Source organism: Clytia hemisphaerica, unplaced genomic scaffold (assembly GCF_902728285.1).
Source record: "Clytia hemisphaerica strain Z4C2 unplaced genomic scaffold, Clytia hemisphaerica genome assembly, whole genome shotgun sequence".
In the NCBI taxonomy this organism is placed as follows: Eukaryota; Metazoa; Cnidaria; class Hydrozoa; order Leptothecata; family Clytiidae; genus Clytia; species Clytia hemisphaerica.
The window spans coordinates 389,061-409,991 of NW_027104129.1; the positions used below are offsets into that span (position 1 = coordinate 389,061).

A 20,931-nucleotide genomic window follows, 5' to 3' on the forward strand; every position below is an offset into this window, starting at 1 on the left:
GTATTGTAAAATGCAAATATTTGCGGGTTTTGAAAAAAATATGTATTGGATTTCATACAGCTGTTGGATAGACCTTTAGAATTATGAAATATCACACCCAGTACTAAAAATTCAAACAGTTTTCTATATTCTCCTCACAGTCTAATGTCATATATAGCATGTTGTTTAAATGGGAAAAAAAATGGTTATCCAAAATAAAAATATTTCTTTTCATTACTTAATCATCTTTATAAATAAAATAATCTTTTCTATTCGTATTGGGATACAATTTTCAAAATGAAATTGGTACAATAATCTAATAGGTAAATTTAGGTATTTTTCATTATAAATTCTATTATATACTAAAACGTATAAACTTTTAAATATATCTTATACCAGACAATATGAAACAACACTTTGGATTTTGAAGTTGCAGAAACTCTCTAATATCCACATTGAAAGAGATTTCTATCTGAAGCAATTAACTACAGAGTTTGTCATAAATTTCACCCGTCCAGGAAATCAAGAAGGCGTCTATTAACTATTAACTACAACCATAAATTCATACCCAGCCGTTTGGTTATCTTTTATATCTCTCATAAAACATGATTTCCCTTGTCCATTAGTAAATTGAGAAAAGGTTTAATTATCGCATTTTGTACAAATTTTGGTGTACCAAAAGAATTTGAGTTTATCGAGTTGGTGCATCGAGTTACATCACCATATTTCTTTACACCTGTCACAAGGTCTACTAGCACCAACTTCTTCAGGGGTAGCCAAATATGTAGATACATCAAAAGAAGCTGCCACCTGCCACAAGATCTAGCGAGCACCATCAAAAACTTCTTCACAACGAATATTATCACGTAGAAGCATCAGATGCTCTCCTTAAGTAACTCTTCGTTGCATAACTCGGATAAAACCTACATGGTGTACTTGACTCATAAGATGAGTAGAATATCTCAGAAGTGTCATTCGATTTCCTTCTTCGAAACATTGATAATCCTTTAAACCCGTAAGCATTACTTTTATCTTCGTTTGATGCTAGAAATACTTGTGCAGCACTCTTGAAGACTTCTGGTATATTGTATCCAGTTTTAGCACAGCATTCAATGTAATCTTTTGCTCCCCAGTCTCTTGCTACTTGTTCTGCCTGGAATGAAGAATGTTATTATGAAATTTACGAAATAATTATTTCATGAACCTTGTTCGATTTCGAGGATCTGAAGAAAAACCAGAACGTTATTTTTTGTAAGTGTTCTAAAAAAACTACAATCATCTGAGATAGTCCTTCCAATGAACGGAACAAACCCTATCCAGGGCAGCATTCACTATCCTAGGGAAATTACTGCCAATTCGTGCTCGCGACACATCGAGATGTTGCTACAATCTTCTTTGCACAAAACAAGATATTAAAGTCTCCTAGAGCTCTACCGATTGTCAGGTCACAGCATCAATACAGAGATATTGAAAGATCAAAACTTTAGTACCTTTGATTTTGATACAGTGTGTCGATATTCAGGTGAAATGGTGCTGGAAGTTTCTGGTGATGTTGGTAAGGAATATTCTTGTCTTAAATCATGTTTACACCCAACCAAAATGAAAGAAGCATTCGGTTCCTCGAATTGTATTTCTGGTATCCACTGAAATGAGAGATGAATTCTGAGTTGAAGGTCAAAATTATTCGTTTGCGCTTTAATTGGAAGGTTGTCGAAGTGCAAAATTACAATGAAAATGTAATAAAATATTTCCCGTTTTGCTAATTTTCCTGACAATTACCTAAACTATTACGTTATCTATTTAATACCTCAAACGTTCTTGCTATACACCGCTAGTTAGCCCTTTACCATTTCTTGACCAAAGGATTCTTCTACGTCAAAAAGAATTATAAAAAGAATCATAAAATTCAGGATCCTTCGGAACCAGTATCGTAACCCCTCTGCCTCATTTATCCCATTTAGGGAGGGGGCGGGCGACAAGAACGTAGCGCTGTGAAGGATACGAAACTTGACTCCGTTGTGATTATACCCAAGCTCCCGGACGGATGTAGTAGGGTTTAAAATTTTACTGGAGAAATGTACCGGCTACATGTATATTTTTATTTATCAAAAACTGCTATTGTAGGATGTACAATACCATAAAGACTGATATAGAGTGGAGGTATTTTTTATTAAGAAAGTAATTTATCCGAAAAACATACGATATCAATGGCAGCATCTAAAGACTCGCTATTTCCAATATCGAAGCACACGAGAAAGAGATCGGTATCTCGGTATAACTCTATCCTTAAACCGTCATAATCTGAACACCCTGTAAAAATGTAAGTAAGGAAATTGATAAAAGTTTCAGAAGTTTACTGGTGGAAGTTAGGTTAAATTCGATATATAATCGTATTTCATAAAAATTCAGTCAATATACAGTCCATTACAGTGGTGGATTTTTTGAAGGGGTTGAAAACTTTTGACGGAGAGAGCCTTCATTTCCTTATAAGGAAATACACTCACCGTCATAAACTTTTGAACCACTTTCAGAACTGCCACTGCATTAAATTAATTTGAAGTCAATTGGTCATTCGCAACCTAGCTGGCACACAACGTTGTTTCAACGTTTATCTAATATTCACAACATCCATATAACGTTAGATGAACGTTGAAACAACATTGTGTGCCAGCTGGGCAACGGTGAACTGGGGCATATCAAATGTTTGGATATTTTCTTCTTTATACCTGATAAGTCCCACATGACGAATTCGACTTGTTTAGAACCATAACGGATTGTTGATACACCATCATCATAAGTCACTGCTGTGTCCATCTGGTTTAACATACAAAAGATATTTGATACAGTGCAAGGATTGGAGGATGTCAAGTGTATGTTGTTGAAATCATTAAGGTTTTGTGGGTTTTACCCTCAGATTTTTCACCCACCAATGTTCATTAGTATTTGAAATTATCAAAGTATATGCAGATTTTATGCACATATTATCTAAGGAATTTTATTTTTTAAATGTTCTTCAAATCACAGGAAATAAAAACACGTGCAAAGGGAAAACGAAGCAATCATGAAAAGGAGAGCTAAGCATCCTGAACCACAAGTAATTAACCAAAGGCGCAGAAATTTTCGATTTCCTTGAAGGATGTATCGAAACTCGCACAATCAAAAGAGTGAGGAAAATTTTTTGTAATATTTCAAAATGTTCGAATTTCCGAATGGGCTGTAACAATTGCTCAATATACTTCTGCAAGAAATCATTTTGCAATAAGGATACAGTATGTGAAAAAGGAAAAACTGCTTTGTTATTTTGAACGATTACTCATGCCAAGTACAACAGATTTTCTCGTGTCGTTACAATCTTGAATAAAAAACTTTATAAGATAATTGAAACTTTTGCCTTTACACTTCAATTACATGAAAATTGTTTCTGAATGAAGAATGTTATTATGAAATTTACGAAATCATTATTTCATGAACCTTGGTTTTCGAGGCTTGAAGACAACCAGAACGTTATTTTGTAAGTGTTCCAAAACTACAATCATCTGAGATAGTCCTTCCCAATAACGGAAACCCTATCCAGGCAGCATTCACTATCTAGGGAAAATGCCAATTCGTGCTCGCGACACATCGAGCTGTTGCTACAATCTTCTTTGCACAAAAACAAGATATTAAGTCTCCTAGAGCTCTACCGATTGTCAGGTCACAGCATCAATACAGAGATATTGAAAGATCAAAACTTTAGTACCTTTGATTTTGATACAGTGTGTCGATATTCAGGTGAAATGGTGCTGGAAGTTTTCTGGTGATGTTGGTAAGGAATTTCTTGTCTTAAATCATGTTTACACCCAACCAAAATGAAAGAAGCATTCGGTTCCTCGAATTGTATTTCTGGTATCCACTGAAATGAGAGATGAATTCTGGGTTGAAGGTCAAAATTATTCGTTTGCGCTTTAATTGAAGGTTGTCGAAGTGCAAAATTACAATGAAAATGTAATAAATATTTCCCGTTTTGCTATTTTCCTGACAAATTACCTAAACTATTACGTTATCTATTTAATACTCAAACGTTCTTGCTATACACCGCTAGTTAGCCCTTTACCATTTCTTGACAAAGGATTCTTCTACGTCAAAAAGAATTATAAAAAGAATCATAAAATTCAGGATCCTTCGGAACCAGTATCGTAACCCCTCTGCCTCATTTATCCCATTTATGGAGGGGCGGGCGACAAGAAACGTAGCGCTGTGAAGGATACGAAACTTGACTCCGTTGTGATTATACCCAAGCTCCCGGACGGATGTAGTAGGGTTTAAAATTTTTACTGGAGAAATGTACCGGCTACATGTATATTTTTATTTATCAAAAAAACTGCTATTGTAGGATGTACAATACCATAAAGACTGATATAGAGTGGAGGTATTTTTTATTAAGAAAGTAATTTATCCGAAAAACATACGATATCAATGGCAGCATCTAAAGACTCGCTATTTCCATATCGAAGCACACGAGAAGAGATCGGTATCTCGGTCTTAAACTCTATCCTTAAACCGTCATAATCTGAACACCCTGTAAAAATGTAAGTAAGGAAATTGATAAAAGTTTCAGAAGTTTACTGGTGGAAGTTAGGTTTAAAATTCGATATATAATCGTATTTCAAAAATTCAGTCAATATACAGTCCATTACAGTGGTGGATTTTTTGAAGGGGTTTGAAAACTTTTGACGGAGAGAGAGAGCCTTCATTTCCTTATAAGGAAATACACTCACCGTCATAAACTTTTGAACCACTTTCAGAACTGCCACTGCATTAATTAATTTGAAGTCAATGGTATTCGCAACCTAGCTGGCACACAACGTTGTTTTCAACGTTATCTAATATTCACAACATCCATATAAACGTTAGATGAACGTTGAAACAACATTGTGTGCCAGCTGGGCAACGGTGAAACTGGGGCATATCAAATGTTTGGATATTTTCTTCTTTATACCTGATAAGTCCCACATGACGAATTCGACTTGTTTAGAACCATAACGGATTGTTGATACACCATCATCATAAGTCATGCTGTGTCCATCTGGTTTAACATACAAAAGATATTTGATACAGTGCAAGGATTGGAGGATGTCAAGTGTATGTTGTTGAAATCATTAAGGTTTTGTGGGTTTTACCCTCAGATTTTTCACCCACCAATGTTCATTAGTATTTGAAATTATCAAAGTATATGCAGATTTTATGCACATATTATCTAAGGAATTTTATTTTTTAAATGTTCTTCAAATCACAGGAAATAAAAACACGTGCAAAGGGAAAACGAAGCAATCATGAAAAGGAGAGCTAAGCATCCTGAACCACAAGTAATTAACCAAAGGCGCAGAAATTTTCGATTTCCTTGAAGGATGTATCGAAACTCGCACAATCAAAAGAGTGAGGAAAATTTTTTGTAATATTTCAAAATGTTCGAATTTCCGAATGGGCTGTAACAATTGCTCAATATACTTCTGCAAGAAATCATTTTGCAATAAGGATACAGTATGTGAAAAAGGAAAAACTGCTTTGTTATTTTGAACGATTACTCATGCCAAGTAGCAACAGATTTTTCTCGGTGTCGTTACAATCTTGAATAAAAAACTTTATAAGATAATTGAAACTCCTGCCTTTATCATTATGCCTCTTTAGAATCCGTACAAAACTTCATACAAAAACTTGAAAAAGGAATCTGGCGAATTGGAATATTTTAATATAATATGTACCGTGAAAGTTCTCCTGGAGAAGGAATTCAAAAGACATGTTTTTCCACAATTATCTTCACCAACAACAACTATCTTGTATCTGCCAGCAAATTCTAATGGTGTCGGTGATGTAGCCTTTGATGGCAACACCGTGTAACTGCTACTCTATAAAGGAAAAAAAAAGAAGATTTTACTAGAAATGTAGTATTGTTTTTTTAAGAAAAAGTCTATTCTTAAAAGCGTACTGTTTAGAAGGGACTTAGAACAGGTAAAAAATGCTTTTCGTTTTATAGGTATAACAATCTATGCTTAATATTGCGGGAAATTAGCATTAGCATTTTTGAGTCACTTTTGGATGTAGCAAAGCCTATACGTCACAGGTTTTTCTCTATGCAGTAATGGAATGAAGAATCCCGGCTTTTGTGGGGTACTCGCTAGACGTCATAGAGTAATCTGTGTTTAAATTTTCTTTTATGGGCGCTTTAAACCTGAATCAGCTAAACTTGAACGTCTCACATACAACTGTTTGTGGGCAGAGCAAGAAGAAAATTCAGATTGCCTTGAAGACCGAAATAAGACCTGATTAAAATTTACGGATCTAAAATTAGCGAAATTTTTAAAAGATAAATTGTTTACGTTCATGTTAGCAAACTTTAAAGTTCATAATTGCCAAAAGATCCCAGATTATCTTTAAACTCGTAATACGGATAACCATTAGACGATCATTATCTCATTAACTTCGGATAAAATATGCTAGCGATGACTAGCAATAATGACCTGTTTATAGAACCAAACAATAATGAAGACTCTTCTTTGAAGGCACAAATCCTAAGGTGTCTAGGTTTTTGTTTTCCAGCGCATTCCATTCGTTAGTCGTCAAATTTCAATATCTTGTTAATTGAGCCTCGTTTAACTAAACGAGTTTTAAGTGAGGTAGATGATTGAAAAGATTACACTTGAGAAATACTTTTGCTTACATCTGCCCACTTTGAAGCAACATCAATATTTTCCCATACTAACGAGTTAAGAATGTTTCGATTTAAGGCAATTTCATGGAAAAAACTGCTTTAGCGCCTTTTGATAAAAAGGTTTGTGCGTCCTGCTTAGGGAGAAATTCATTCTAAATTTCAGGAAGAACATGACTCAGGAAGATACTCGTATCCTCCTCGGGTTTAAAGTTTACATGATACAATCATATACTAAAGAAGTAGACAAAGATAAGACGCAAGCTCAGCCAAAGTCAACCTTTCTCAAAAAATGTTTATGTAAATTTCGATGTCTGTTGTTCACGTTTGCTTTTTTCTCACCATAACGCTCCTGGATATGTTGGAAACATAAGTTTCCTAATGTCGACATCAGGATCTCTCTTATCTATTATGTTTAGTTTCCTATATTACAATCTGGAAATTAAGTATCATTCGTACGTATAAATCTAATGGAATCCTACTCACCCTCGGTTTCCTTTTGGACGTCAAAGAAGGAGATTCCAGTGTCGGCAAGAGAGAATCAATAGTCACTGAACGCGGTCTTTGAGCTATCATCATTTTCCAAGAAAGTTAATATTCCGATTAATATTTAATTCTTATTGATCTATTTTAAAGCCAATGTATTAAATTTTCAAATAACTGCATTTGACTAACCGATGATACCTGACAAACCCTGCTTCACCCGTAACGGGCGTACAAGCGAAATTAGCTTCCCACTCCCCGTAGTGATATCTAAGAATAAGGAGAGTAAGCTACAGTCCAAACTAAATACCAAACTCAAGCAAATAAAAAGATTTGTGAAACTATGCATTTATACCTCCTCGGTTCTATCTCATATCTCTGAAAAAGGTATTAAAATAAACAGATAAGAACGTGTCAAGACTATAACACCAAGCTATCATGTTTATTTTCAGCAACTCGTTTCAATAAGAAAATGGCATCTTTAAAAACAAGAAAAACATAAAGGCTCAACCGAACTCATTGTATTCAAAGTGACGATATAAAGTCAAATGAATTGCCAACCAACCAGCCAGCCAGCATAAGCGTCAACGGTAATTATTAGATGTTGACCCGCTGTCTTTAAATATCTTACCATCTCTCTATAATGAAGCTAGTTAAAAAATTCTGTATTAACATCCGTAACGTATTGACTGCATCAGCAGAAAAATGGTTTGAGAAGCATACATGTGACTGGCCTATTTAATGGACTGTTTGTGGCATAATTAACATAAATATTCATACGACATTTCCTTAACTCTAACCTTCAATTACTTCATTTTCTGATGATAATGTAAAGCAAATACTTTCCGTTTATCAATGCGCTATATCAATACAGTAGGGGAAGTCGAATGTGAAATATTCTCTGCAAAAAAATATCACATCTTCATAGAAACAGAAATTACAAGAAACTACTATCTTTCCTGTTAACCCCAACGTCCCGGGCCTTTTTCATTTAACGAATCGAAAAAAGTCGTAAATCATAGGCTGATTGGTTTGAAAGCAGCCAGTTCTGTAAATTCAACCAAATTGCAGCGAATTTGGCAACAGTAACTTGAAAATTTACTGCTCTAAGTAACATACCCCTAAAGACAAAGAAACAAAAGAATTCCAGGACATGTTAGCAACCTTAAAGAAAAATGCAAAGTGTGACGACAAACTATACACCAAATCTAAAAACAACACTGCCAGCGGGCACAGAAAACTTTTCTCTTTTATATGCCCATCAAAAAAACTTATCATTTCCTGCCTTTAAATGCCGTATGGTATCTGTGAGGAAGTTTACCTACAATCCGTAGACTTTTAACATAAACGATTGTAACATTCTACTAGTGATATTTATCGCTCAACGTCAACCATTGAACTTTATAAGCCAAACAACATGAAATTAAGCCGATTATTACCTAAAAGCAAATTCAACCATCCGATATCCATCGTCACTCACTGGTAAAATTTATCCTAACCAAACAACAAGGGTAATGAATAAAATGATGACATATTTTTTAAGTGTTTTTTGAAATGGCTTATGCAATGTAAAGTTTATGATTTCACTTCAGATATATGAAGCAAATTCACTCATTTCCACAGAGTCATCGTCTCATTAATTAGCTGACTTGCAATAAATTTTTAGACTTTCAGAGATCGTCAACCTAACATACCTTTTCAAACCTAAGTTACCAAGAGCCTAAAAACTACAATAAAACTGTTTCCCCTTGGCTCTAATGATCTATAGCCATTGCCAAGGCACTTCATAAGTTATATTTTATCAACTATGCCACGGCTCTTATTCAGCAATATTCCAACCATCTTAGCACCACGACTTCAACCACAATTTTAAATATTCAGCACTCTTCATTCCTCAAAAATTAACTTTTCAACACTAAGTTAAAAGGTCACTGTCATACTCCAGTCCAAACATTCCGAGTAACCACGACGGAGAACAAATGACTAGTCGTCAAAGAGTTAAATTCGAAACTACAATGCTCAATGGCGGATACTTTACCTCATGCTAGAGTGTCCTGTTTTTGAAGATATCATCAGATCGTTATCAAGTAGTTTACGGATGAGTTTCCAGCTGATCAGTCATCTCTCACTTTTCTGATGATTTTCAAAACAGCGTGGTAAATTAAATTCGATTAAATCTGACATCAAGATTATTACCACTACTTCAATGAGAATTAAAAAAACAGAGAACTAATACGCTAAGCTGTTTGACACGTCCGATGATCGATAAGGATTTTGATTACGTCATCACCCCGCCAGATAGAAATGAAAAATATAATCATTCATGTCATTCATTTACAACACTAGCATCGTTTACGATGGACGTTTACGTCGTTTACGTGGACTTACATTTTTGAAGATGGAAGGGGCCGGAAGCGATTTGGAAAGATCCGCAGTTTTGTCCCGCAAGATCTAAGCTGTAAGAACAGTCTCTCTGAAGACAATTTGATAACGTAACTTCCATAAAAAAGGGGTATGTATTTTTGATGATCCTCTTATTCCTAAAAGAAAAGCTTAATCAACTTGAACCAAAATCAAACCCTACTTTGTGTCAACAATCACCAACTACTCCGGTTACCTAACAAAAATTCCAAAAGTGTTCAAACTTCCCTTTAAATTGTCCACCATTATGGATTTCTCTCTAAAATTCTCTCAAAATGAATCGCCATGTATCAAGATCCTTTACAATGTCCTGTAATGGTGCGGTCACTCAGAGGTCACTTGCAAAACATATGGATTATGAGAATTATTTAATGAAACACCATATTTTTTTCTATATTTGACATTTGATGTAACCTTATGTGATATGATTGCGGTGTATCAAAATGCGTCATCTTGGTCAGTTTATCTCCATTCGTCATTATCAAACGGAAATCTTTGTGGAGCTGGTTTTAAAGATTATCTCTGTAAACAATATGTTGCGGAGAAGCTATCAAATGGTGCAGTAAGTATGTAAGTTTGCGACCCGAAGGCTCCCTTTTCTCTAGCTGTCCACCCAAGGGTAGAGGAGGGCGCCACTCCTTTCCTTAGACTACTCCATTTACCCTTGGTCCGTCTCTTTAATTGCTGAGTATCAATCAGAGAGGCATCAAGTACTATTTTGGGAATCTTTGGTATGACCCAGCTGGGAATCAAACCCACAACCTTGTGCACCATAGCTGGATGCTCTACCTTCATGCTAAGGCCGTAAACTAATGTTAACATGCTACTAGCAAACGAAGTCAAACTGGCCTGAATCTGAAAAACAGTCAGGTAGTTAAGCCGGTCAAAACTCCTGCGTTAACTTCCAAGATTATCATATCTGAATCTCATATCCTTAAAAGAATCAGTTTCCACTATCAAGCTATTCATGATATGCACCACTGCAACGTCTTCTGACATTACATCACGGACCCAATCGCTCATTGGTTGTAAGTGACATAAAATCAGTCAATACGTCACTTTCAACCAATCAGCTATTGGGTGGAATGGAAGACATTGCAATGGTGCATATCAAGCTATATTAAAACCTGCAATATCCGCTTAGGAGTTGTCTTCTGGTTTTCAAACTTTTTGACCAGTCTTCAAATTAATGCAGTCATATCATCAAAAATGAATGGTTATCAAGCCCTCAATGAAGTATAAATAGCAACAAAGGAAAATTCACTAGGATCAAAACTCTAGAAAAGCAACAAACTGACTCCTGCTTGTTTAACCCTTACCACGAAATTGCAATTGGAATTCAACGTTTTAAGCGATCTAGTACTTTTATACTAAATTTTCCTAATTGATTGTGCAATTAACGAGTCGAAAACCTATTAAAAACCGAAAGCGATTTTAAAGCACCTCAATTAAATATTACCTTACAAAAGTAACTTAAGATTGTGATAGGGTATATTTTTCTTCTCCTCTGGCTCAATCAAGAAAGATACCTCCATTACATAACCCTTGTACTATAATTAAACAAATGATGAATTATAGTTGATTATAGAAAGCAAAAATGTCTGAAAATTGACTATTATAATGACATATGACAAGTTTCATCTTCCGGTAACCATTTTCTTTTCTTTTGAGGTACACTTCAGCAAATTTAAACCTTCCCATTCCGATGGAGTCTCAGTACACTTAGACTTCCGCCATCTCTAATTAAGCTAATGATAATTCTATACTAAAGCACATCTCTTTCTCCAATAACGGAAAAAAAAGACTGTTGTAACAGAGGGAAAATAAAACTATTTTTCCGCGTATTCTCCTTGCTTGCCTGAAAGTAATGCTAAAAAAGCTGAAAATCCATGAAATATTTCCTGTTCAGTATCATACTTAAATGAACTACAATCAATGCAATAATATGGAGGCTCGGAAAACACGAGTTAAAAAACACGAGTTAAAAAAGACGAGTTACAAAAAACACGAGTTACGTTAAATGTGACGTCATCAATGGGAGATTATGACGTCACAAGTAGATAATTTAAATCGTCAATTTATGGTGCGCCTTAATCTTACGAGTTAATTAACTCGTCAATTTATGGTCCACCTTAATCTGACGAGTTAATTAACTCGTCAATTTATGGTGCACCTTAAATTGACGAGTTAAATTTTCATGAAACCAAGTTGGTAAAAAATTCTAAAATTCAGATTAAAATTTTTCGATTTTTTCCAACCCCCGGACCTTATTAGGACCCCCCCCCCGTTTATTGATTTTTCAAAAAATTCACAGCTACCAAAAGAAAAGTTCCTCATTTTGCTATAAAGCTTCAAAATCCGTAATTTTATTTTTAAATCTCTACAGGAAACAAAACTCTATACATATGTCTCTCCCTTAGCATTTGAGCCAGCCTAAATACTTTTTGTCAACTTCTGTCTGTCTCAGTTTAAAGACTATAGAATATTATGAGAGAAATTTACCATTCCAATAGTTTTAAACTAAAAATAGGCACAAAAAATAATTTAACCACCATTTTAGAATTTTTGATCAACTTGGTTTCATGAAAATTTAACTCGTCAATTTAAGGTGCACCATAAATTGACGAGTTAATTAACTCGTCAGTTTAAGGTGCACCATAAATTGACGAGTTAATTAACTCGTAAGATTAAGGTGCACCATAAATTGACGAGTTAATTAACTCGTAAGATTAAGGTGCACCATAAATTGACGAGTTAAATTATCTACTTGTGACGTCATGATTTCCCATTGATGACGTCACATTTAACGTAACTCGTGTTTTTTGTAACTCGTGTTTTTTAACTCGTGTTTTTTAACTCGTGTTTTCCGAGCCTCAATAATATGTAGGCAGTAAGCATTAAAAAACACCTTCACCTTTTATTTCACTCACTCTCAACCCCAGACCCCCTATTTTAATGGTTGAAAACACTTAACCAGCGAATCCAAGTTGAAGTTGAGGTTTCATAAAAGCAGAGCATGAAAATCACTTATTCCTGCCAAATGTTTTAGCACTGACTGTAGCACATACGTTGAAAAATGAAAGAGCAAAATAGTGAACTTTTTATCCTTTATTGATGCTAAAGTCCATTCGTTTTACGTGTGCACTAACTTTAAGATTATTTTGTTGTTCTATGCTGTACGAACGATGAAAGCTTTGTTTGAAAGTAGTATCCACGAAATTGCATTATGGTTAGATAGAGAACGTATTGTAGCAAAGCAACATTTCCTGAGGTTAACCAAGCTCCGAATGACGATTTAGAGTACAAAATCTAATTTACCAGAAAGTAAAAAAACAAAAATCAAGTAATATTGTTGAAAAACAATAGCAGAATCCAGTATTCCTATGAAAAAAATTTGGCTGTAATTTTTTTTCTTTCCCCGGATAAAAAAGCTTAAGTATTAATCTTGGGAAAAACAACAGACTGTTTTCACTTTTTTTTTTCCTTTTTCAGTTAATTCTTATCAAATTTTCTTTCCGCAAGATGAAAAATAACAACGATAGTTAGATAGAGATAACAAGGGAAAAATTATTGTCCGACTTGTGAAAGATTATGAATGATCACAATAGAAAATAAAACAGTTAGAAAAATATATGGTGTCTGATAATTATTGGCTCAAAAACAACTCTATTTCAGTTCATCTATTATTGATCAACCAGGGGCTGTATATCCGGAGAGAAAACTAGCTTTTTGATCATCTGCCACCGGACGTACAGTAGAACATTGTATAGTCCGTCAACTATCATCCTGGGTCATTTTCTTAAGCACTTCATTATTGATAGTAGAAAAGACACCCCTCTCTGCCTCACAGACCCAGTGAATTTTTCCCACATCGGGGATAAAGATTCTTATCAAAATCCCAATAGGGATGGAAATTATCGCTCAAAAAGTCCTGTGGGGATGGTTTTGAGGTGCAATTTTTTACATTGAATTTCAAATAGGGATGAAATCAAAGTCAATTTCCTAGTGGGGCTAAAGTTGCAGGGTATTTTTTCCACCGTGAACAAACTTTTGACCATATTGTAATACGGGGTGTGGAGAGAAAAGGTTTGTTCTTAAAAGTCATTGGTGATTATCAATATGAACGCTCTATAAAAAATTATTGTATGTTACAATCTAAGCCTAATGATAGGTACCTTGTAAATAAGCTACAAGCTGAGAGGGAAAAATTTAAGGACGAGTTCACTCCGAGTTGTTCCGAGTTTGTTTTTTCATCGTTTGTTCCTACCCAAGCAACTTTATATTTTGATGGCAACTGCCATCGAATTTAAACTCTGAACATATTTATTTCCCGACGTTTATCTCTCTGTAGCGGGACGTCATCCAGAGATCAAGAAGGGACACTTCTTATTAGCGGTTAAAGTTTTTTGCATTGTTCTTTTCTTGTCAAATCCTGAGAAAAAAAAGTCCCATAGTCCATTTGCTTCAAAGAAAAAAACTAAAAAAGCTTTCACATTGTGTGGAAACACATTCAAACTTCTTACTAAAAAATGTTAAACCAAACGTAGGGTTAAAAATTAGCGACCGTAGCATGAAGGTAGAGCATCCAGCTACGGTGCGCAAGGTTGTGGGTTCGATCCCTAGCCGGGTAATACCAAAGATTCCCATTCCCAAGATGGTACTTGATGCCTCTCTGATTGATGCTCAGCAACTGATGAGACGGATTAAGGGTAAGTGGAGAAATCCAGGGAAAGGAGTGCCGCCTTTCCCTACCTTTGGGTAGACAGCTATACGAAAAGGGAGCCTTCGGGTCGCCCTAGACTGCGGTCGCAAAATTACTTACTTAATACAAAATAGTAGCTGGCTCGTCGAGGCTATTTTCTTCTGCAGACTTAAGTTCGCAAAAAAGGAAAAATTTGACGCTTACCTCGTTGTTATTGCAATCTTCAAAGATGTACGGTAAAGAATGTGAATGTCTTTTTAGGGAAGATGACAACGTGTGACCATTCTGTAGGTTTAGATTGTGCATGGACACACTTGATGAAGGTGATGATGATGAAGCCATTTTGATTTGTATCTTTCCAAGTGGACTGAGAGGTCTTCGTAGACGAGCTTGTTTCCTTCGTTCTGCCAATACTCTGTGTGGCGAAACATATTGATTTTCAACAGTTTTGCAGCAATCATTTGAGTTTAAAGATTCACCCATAAGAAAGACAATATTTTAAGAAGTTTCTATTGAAGTTGCGATTAACACTACTGGTGTAACCTTCTGTGAACCTTTTGAGCAGTGAATTAACATGAATATGACAAAGCAATCAGTACTGACTACCTCATCGACGATATGAGCTTTCTCTAAAGTTATATTATTGACCTATTTCCTTATTCAATATAAATACTGATCTATTCCGTTGATCCTTAATTAATCCTAAGTAAACTTAACAGTCTTTTGATTTTTGGTGTAAAGACCTTTTTATTCCCTTTCTCAAGCAAGTGGTAGATCTTAATTGATTTGTCGTATTGGCATTAACACACACAGTTGGTATAAATGGATCATGTCCACCCCTATTTCCTATTTTTGAATTCTTTTAAGCACATACACTTCATTCTTACTTGATTGTGTTATAAGGTCATAAAATTCTATCTTTCTTGATCAGCATTGAACTCTCATACCATATAGACCAGTACATTCCTTGGATTAAGGAAGTAAAAATACCCTCTCAGGAAATCATGGCATTTTTCTGTTATGTTTTGATATTTTTTAAGAAGTTGATGTTTTGGTATTTTCAAGACGTCATCAATGTCAGGAAGTTTGACCTCTCATCTTAACAACGTAGTGGATGCAAAAAATCCGTGTTATCAAAAAAAGTTTTAACTAGAATAAAGATTGTAAAAGAGCCTTCATAGTGAACTGGTGGGAATGTTTTAGGCCAATGAACATAAAATAACGGTGCTTTTTTCCAAACATAGGGGTGGATTGTTTTATCAATGAAAAGACGCAACAATTGAATCAATTAAGTGCAATCGAATTTATGAAATTCGAAGAGTTTGATTGTCAAACATTCTGGTTTTAAAGGGAAACAGGTTCCCAATTCTGTTGGAAACAGCTCAACAATCTACCTGGGATCCTCAAAATTATAGCGTCCTTCATAGTGAAGTTGATAAGGGGGGGGGTTTCATGGTTGGCGGAGGAGCGGAATCGGCCCTTTTTTCGGACGGAGTGGCGGAATTCGGCGAAAATTTAGACGGAATTACGGAAATTGGGTTCTCTGACGGAGACGGAAAATTAGACAATTTTAGTGCGGAAAAACGGAATTTAGCAAAAAAATTTGAGGAATTTCGGAATTGGTAAAAGATATTCAAAATTTGCGGAATTTTCGACAAAAATATTGAATTTCAAAGGAATTTTCGGTGACGGAATTTTGGTTCAATTTAAGACGGTTTGACGGAAATTGGAGAAAAAATTGGCGGAATTGCGGAATCGGGTACCCCCTAAACCCCCCCTGATAAGTGTTAGTTTTACAATGTAGATGTAATATAATGGTGCTTTCGCTATTGGAGCAAGGTATTATTTTTGTAAATGTTTCAAGTGCAGAGTGGATTCCACCGGGTCTACAGATATGGCGATTTCAAAAGGAATACAAACACATTCTAACTCTTAAAATCTTCAAAGAAAGTCTCATCCATAGGACATCCACTTCCGTGTTAGACACATATTCCATTTGATGGTGTTACAAAAAACCGCCTTTTCAAAGACGAGCAGGAGACTAAGTAGGACCCACTATTAAACAGATGAAGATGTTGCTAGAAAGATAAGCTAAAACTTGAAAGAATAAATTTAGAAACTATCCCTGCCTTTCCTGACTTATTGAGCTAGGAACAACATTTTTATACCTCCTTTAGAACTTTAGATAAAACTGTGATCAATAGCTTTTTGGTTAAATGGTATATGAAAGAATATTTATTGCTTACCTGGCGCTTCAACCACTGGAAATTAAACCACCATCTCGATTTTTAATCTTCAGTTTCCTATTTCCATATAAATATTCCAGTTTGAAAAATAATGTCAAACTTTTGCAAATATTCTAGATCTCTAAAATATTATCTATCATAATCCGATTACATTACAGTCAAATCAAAATTTTAAATCTATCCATTAGTAGTAGACTATCCTGATGCTAGAGTATAAATTTCTTTCATTACATCACAGCATTTTCGAGAGCATTAATCGTTTCATAGAATAGGTTTCATAGCAGTTTCCTGACAAAGACATAGGATCACTGTTAAAATTTTCAAAAGTCATAATTTTGTATTAAATTCATTTCACAGTGTATCACTATATTATCAGACCTCCTTTATATTGCAGTCATTAAAAAAGATGACTCACTGACCAACTGTTTAGAATAATCAACAATAACAATAAAAGTTGAGTCAATCAGACAGACATTTATTATGGCTGAGACCTTGAAGAAACAACAAGGATAGTAATGGTAATTGTTAACCACCTAGCAAAGCTGTTTTGCGTGTAGAATAATATTTCGTTGCGCTCTTCATTTTGAAGCCGTTCCGTTCTCAAGAGAAAGGGTCCTAAAATCCGAAAAAATGAATGTTTTATGCCTCATGTTCACCATATCTGGGAGGGGGAGAACGTGCCTACTTCGCAACATTAAAAAGATCGACAAATTTTAAAAAGAACGATAAATTTCACCATCCACACCTGCGACCGAAAGTGACTGTACCACCCCTACGTATTCATTCCTTTTTGTGTTATGCGTATAATAACGACTAACAGTTTATAGATACGCATGCGTTTTAACTTTGTTTTGAAAATGAAACAATAGATGCGAAGTAGACACTTTCTCTACGTGCTGGGCTGAGTTCTATGGAAATCAGACAACATTTTCGGAAGATCAATTCCTAGTTTCCTTATGAGCCTCCAGGTTTTCATGATAAAACATACAATTTATTAAAAAATTTATACTTTTCAATTTCACAATTTTACTGCCTTTAGTTTGGTAACACTGATTACTATTACTTACAAATTAATTAAAAATGTATACTAATCATTAGTTAATTATCATCATTTGTCAAAAACATAATACTCAAAACTCAAAATTAACATTGTTAATGTATACTCCATCTCTGGTGATACAGAATATTCGATCCTATTCATGAGGAGGAGTTAATAAACTTATATCTCGTCTTCCTCTTCCACTGCAACTGGTACTCGATGAAGCCAAACCATCCTGCAGATCGGATAAATCACTGAAACGTCTTATATTGATGATATCATGTTTCGGTGAATCTCCTATATCTACGCTTTTATAAAAGGACGGGTTTTCCGGCGCCATGACTGAACGACGTCGAATCGAAACTTCTGGAGTGATATTATGATCTTGGTTTAATCCGGCAATTCTATCTATATTGTCCCCTACGTGCGGCTCTGTGACGCCACTACTTGTCACTTGTAAGGGTAACACTTTACCATTTCTTTTACGATGGATGGAGACGGTGCACAACAGATCGTAAAATGCACGACGAAATTTCTTACTCATGCCAGCATAAATCCAAAAATTACACATTGAATTTGTATATGCGAGAAAAAGAGCTGCAAAACTGAATGCGGGTGACGTTTTGGTGTCGGTAAGACCTTCTAAGTAAATGATAATGGCATACGGTGTATAGAGCGAGAAAAACACAACAACAACAGTCAATAAACAGATCGATAGAGAAATGTCTCTCGCGTTCAATCTCAAATTATGCCGATCCGATGATGCTCGTAACCGTTTACGAGACGCGTAACTGTGCGTAAATACTTTATAGTAGCTGAAAACCATAATACCTAGAGGTATTGGAAATCCACATAGTTGGATAAAAAATAAATAACTTTTACTGTACGCCCAATCCACCATACAGTGCATACGCCCTGAATTGTAACTAATTTTTCCCCACCCAAAAAAGGGCGGTAAGCAAACGGCGATACCAAAAATCCATATACTAGAAACATAGATTGCAAGTTTAGAAGAGGTGAACAAACGCTTGTGGTACCCGTTTAAAACAACCAGGATATAGCGATGAAATGCAATTAAAGCAAGGTTGAAATTCGAAACTAGGAATGGAACTAGAATAAAAACACCAGTGAATGTACAGCATATTCCGTCTTTGATAGGTGTAGCCACGAGGTTTGAGATATTGATGGTTGTGCCAAATACAATAATTAACCAATCACAAACAGCAAGACTTGCCAGTAGAAAGTTAGTCTTGGTGTGAAGTTTCTTGGTGAATCCGAGAACTAAGAATAACAATGTGTTTGAAATGAGAGAAACGAGACCAATGATAGAATATAACGTGATTTGGATGTTACGGTTTGGTACCAAGTGATCATAATCGCTGACGGTTGTTGATGATGAATTTTTCATTTTTTACCGCATTGTTGGTAGGATTAAGGTTGCTATTGTCTGTAACGTTTTAGATTTTCTGAAAACAAGATTATCTGATAAATACAATTATCAATTCTGACACCAAAGGAGAGAGCTTGGCTTCGAGTTTTCTTGGGTTGAATGACGTCTTGGTGCCTAAACATGCCAACGCGCCAACAAAATAGCCTCGTTAGTCATTCAACCCCAGTAAAATCGAGCCCGGTCCAGTAGCCTTGACAAGAGGGCGCAAAATTTGTGGGAGAGAGCAGATTTTTATGATACTGTAATTATCCATTCATAATATAAAAACATAATTACCGTTTCATAAAAATCTGCACTCCTACATAAATTTTGCGCCCTTCTTGTCTACGCTACTGCGCAGTGCCTCGAATACCTTGACAATATTCCAGTGAAATATTTTTAGAAATCAATAAAAAAGTACATCAAGATAATATTGTGAAAATTTCAAGCCAGCACCTTCAAAATTTATCATTCAAACTGACAGGAAAGTTGTCATCTTGAATATAGTTTCAATTTTGGCGAAAAACTTTTGTTTCCACAAAATACCCCTAAAATATGTCCAAAATTAGTTCTAGTAGTGTTCTATTGGGTACAGATTCAAAGATATTTAGCAATAAAAAACTTTTTGTAAAGGAAAATATGAAAAAAATTTCAAAAACTATCTACCAATCATAAATTGAGCATCTTGATGTTCTTATAGAGCTCGGAGACAGAGATGGAACAGCAATTAACTCAAAAGATAATGCGGTACATATTCCAGCCGCGGCTTTCTTACAATATGGTATTACATATCCTGCAAACGAAGAGCCTCAGTGCATCTTCTTCGACACCTTCTTACTAAAAAAATTAATGGTTATCTGATCAGATCAGTTCTTCATCACACAGACTCTTATCATCCCAACCCTTCCCTTATCATTTTAAGCAATCTTCAGTGTTTCAATAAGAACCAAACAATTACATGAAGCCGGTTTCTATTGCTGAAGTTTAAAAGTACCAAATGGGTTTTAGAATTCTGAGAATGAAAAAAAGTTCTGCTATAGATTGCATCATAACCAATACCAAATGTGTGTGTGGATGAATGTAGAATGTAGATGTTTTTAAACCAGCACTTTGTGAAATTCTTCTTTACTAACAACAGGAAAGCTCTCCTCAATAAATCTCTTTCCCAAATTTTTACTTTGATTACCATCCTCATTGAAGAACAATAGTTTAGATTCAGATCTAAAAATACTTTCAAAAGATATTCTATGAGGAGCTCAGTTGAACATCACTTAGGGTAAAACTAAACATCTTTAATGAAACACTGCGTATAGAAAACGAAGAAAAAATGTTTTCACCACCCTACTGTGAATATCCAGGGGGTCTTGTGCTTCCTTTTTTGTGGGTATGTTAAGATAAGAAAGAGAGAAGAAACATACCTAATTCGCTATATATGACGTAAAATAAAAACCCTAATTCGCACTAATGTTTCATAGGTCTTGGTGTAGATCATAATATACCATTTTTATATCTCATGTCTTATCTTCAACTCTTCACAATTACGCTCATTTTTAAGGATACAATAAGAACACTCTTGATTTTATAAGAACAACTATGCTCATAATCGTAAAATATTACGACTCATTTGAGAAAAATGCTGAGCCTAGAATCACTGATTTTCAAGCAATCTAAGAGTCCATGCAGTGAAAATCCATGATTTGATCTTGAAGTACAACAATTTTTCCAAAATCTAAGAACATGATAAGAGTATTTTGAAAATCGAAGTGAAAAAGAAAGATAGCATAACAGCCGAAATCTTAAAAATGAAAAATTCAAATCAAAAAATAGTTTACAAGTTTTGATAAAGAGTGAATACTCCTTACTCTATACCTCTATACACACAGAACTACTTGTCAAAGACAAGTTTTTATAGACATGTTGCTTCAGTCAAATATCATGAAAAATAAA

The 20,931-nt window shown here is 35.0% G+C and overlaps 2 protein-coding genes and 1 long non-coding RNA gene across 5 annotated transcripts in view; 1 reads left to right on the plus strand and 2 right to left on the minus strand.

Moving 5' to 3' along the window:
* LOC136813642 (uncharacterized) overlaps positions 1 to 20,931 on the plus strand; it is a 319,208-nt gene that overhangs the window by 65,205 nt on the left and 233,072 nt on the right. The gene's annotated exons all lie outside the window — the stretch shown is intronic.
* LOC136813628 (uncharacterized) lies at positions 105 to 16,851 on the minus strand. Of its 3 annotated transcripts, none has more exons than XM_067070133.1 (7): positions 16,517 to 16,851; positions 14,475 to 14,685; positions 5,721 to 5,864; positions 2,706 to 2,793; positions 2,180 to 2,289; positions 1,470 to 1,622; positions 105 to 1,132 (listed from the first exon to the last, which is right to left on the minus strand). In XM_067070133.1, exons 2-7 carry the CDS (start codon positions 14,610 to 14,612, stop codon positions 842 to 844), a joined length of 924 nt encoding a protein of 307 aa, XP_066926234.1. In that variant the 5' UTR covers positions 14,613 to 14,685; positions 16,517 to 16,851; the 3' UTR covers positions 105 to 841. The 3 variants fall into 3 exon arrangements, with proteins under 3 accessions (XP_066926234.1, XP_066926236.1, XP_066926235.1); XM_067070134.1 differs by lacking the exon at positions 16,517 to 16,851 and adding an exon at positions 15,158 to 15,216 and having other exon boundaries at positions 536 to 1,132; XM_067070135.1 differs by lacking the exons at positions 14,475 to 14,685; positions 16,517 to 16,851 and adding an exon at positions 7,151 to 7,705.
* Positions 17,704 to 19,034, minus strand: LOC136813627 (adenosine receptor A3-like). Its single transcript, XM_067070132.1, has one exon. The coding sequence runs from the start codon at positions 18,961 to 18,963 to the stop codon at positions 17,710 to 17,712; it is 1,254 nt and encodes a 417-aa protein (XP_066926233.1). The 5' UTR covers positions 18,964 to 19,034; the 3' UTR covers positions 17,704 to 17,709.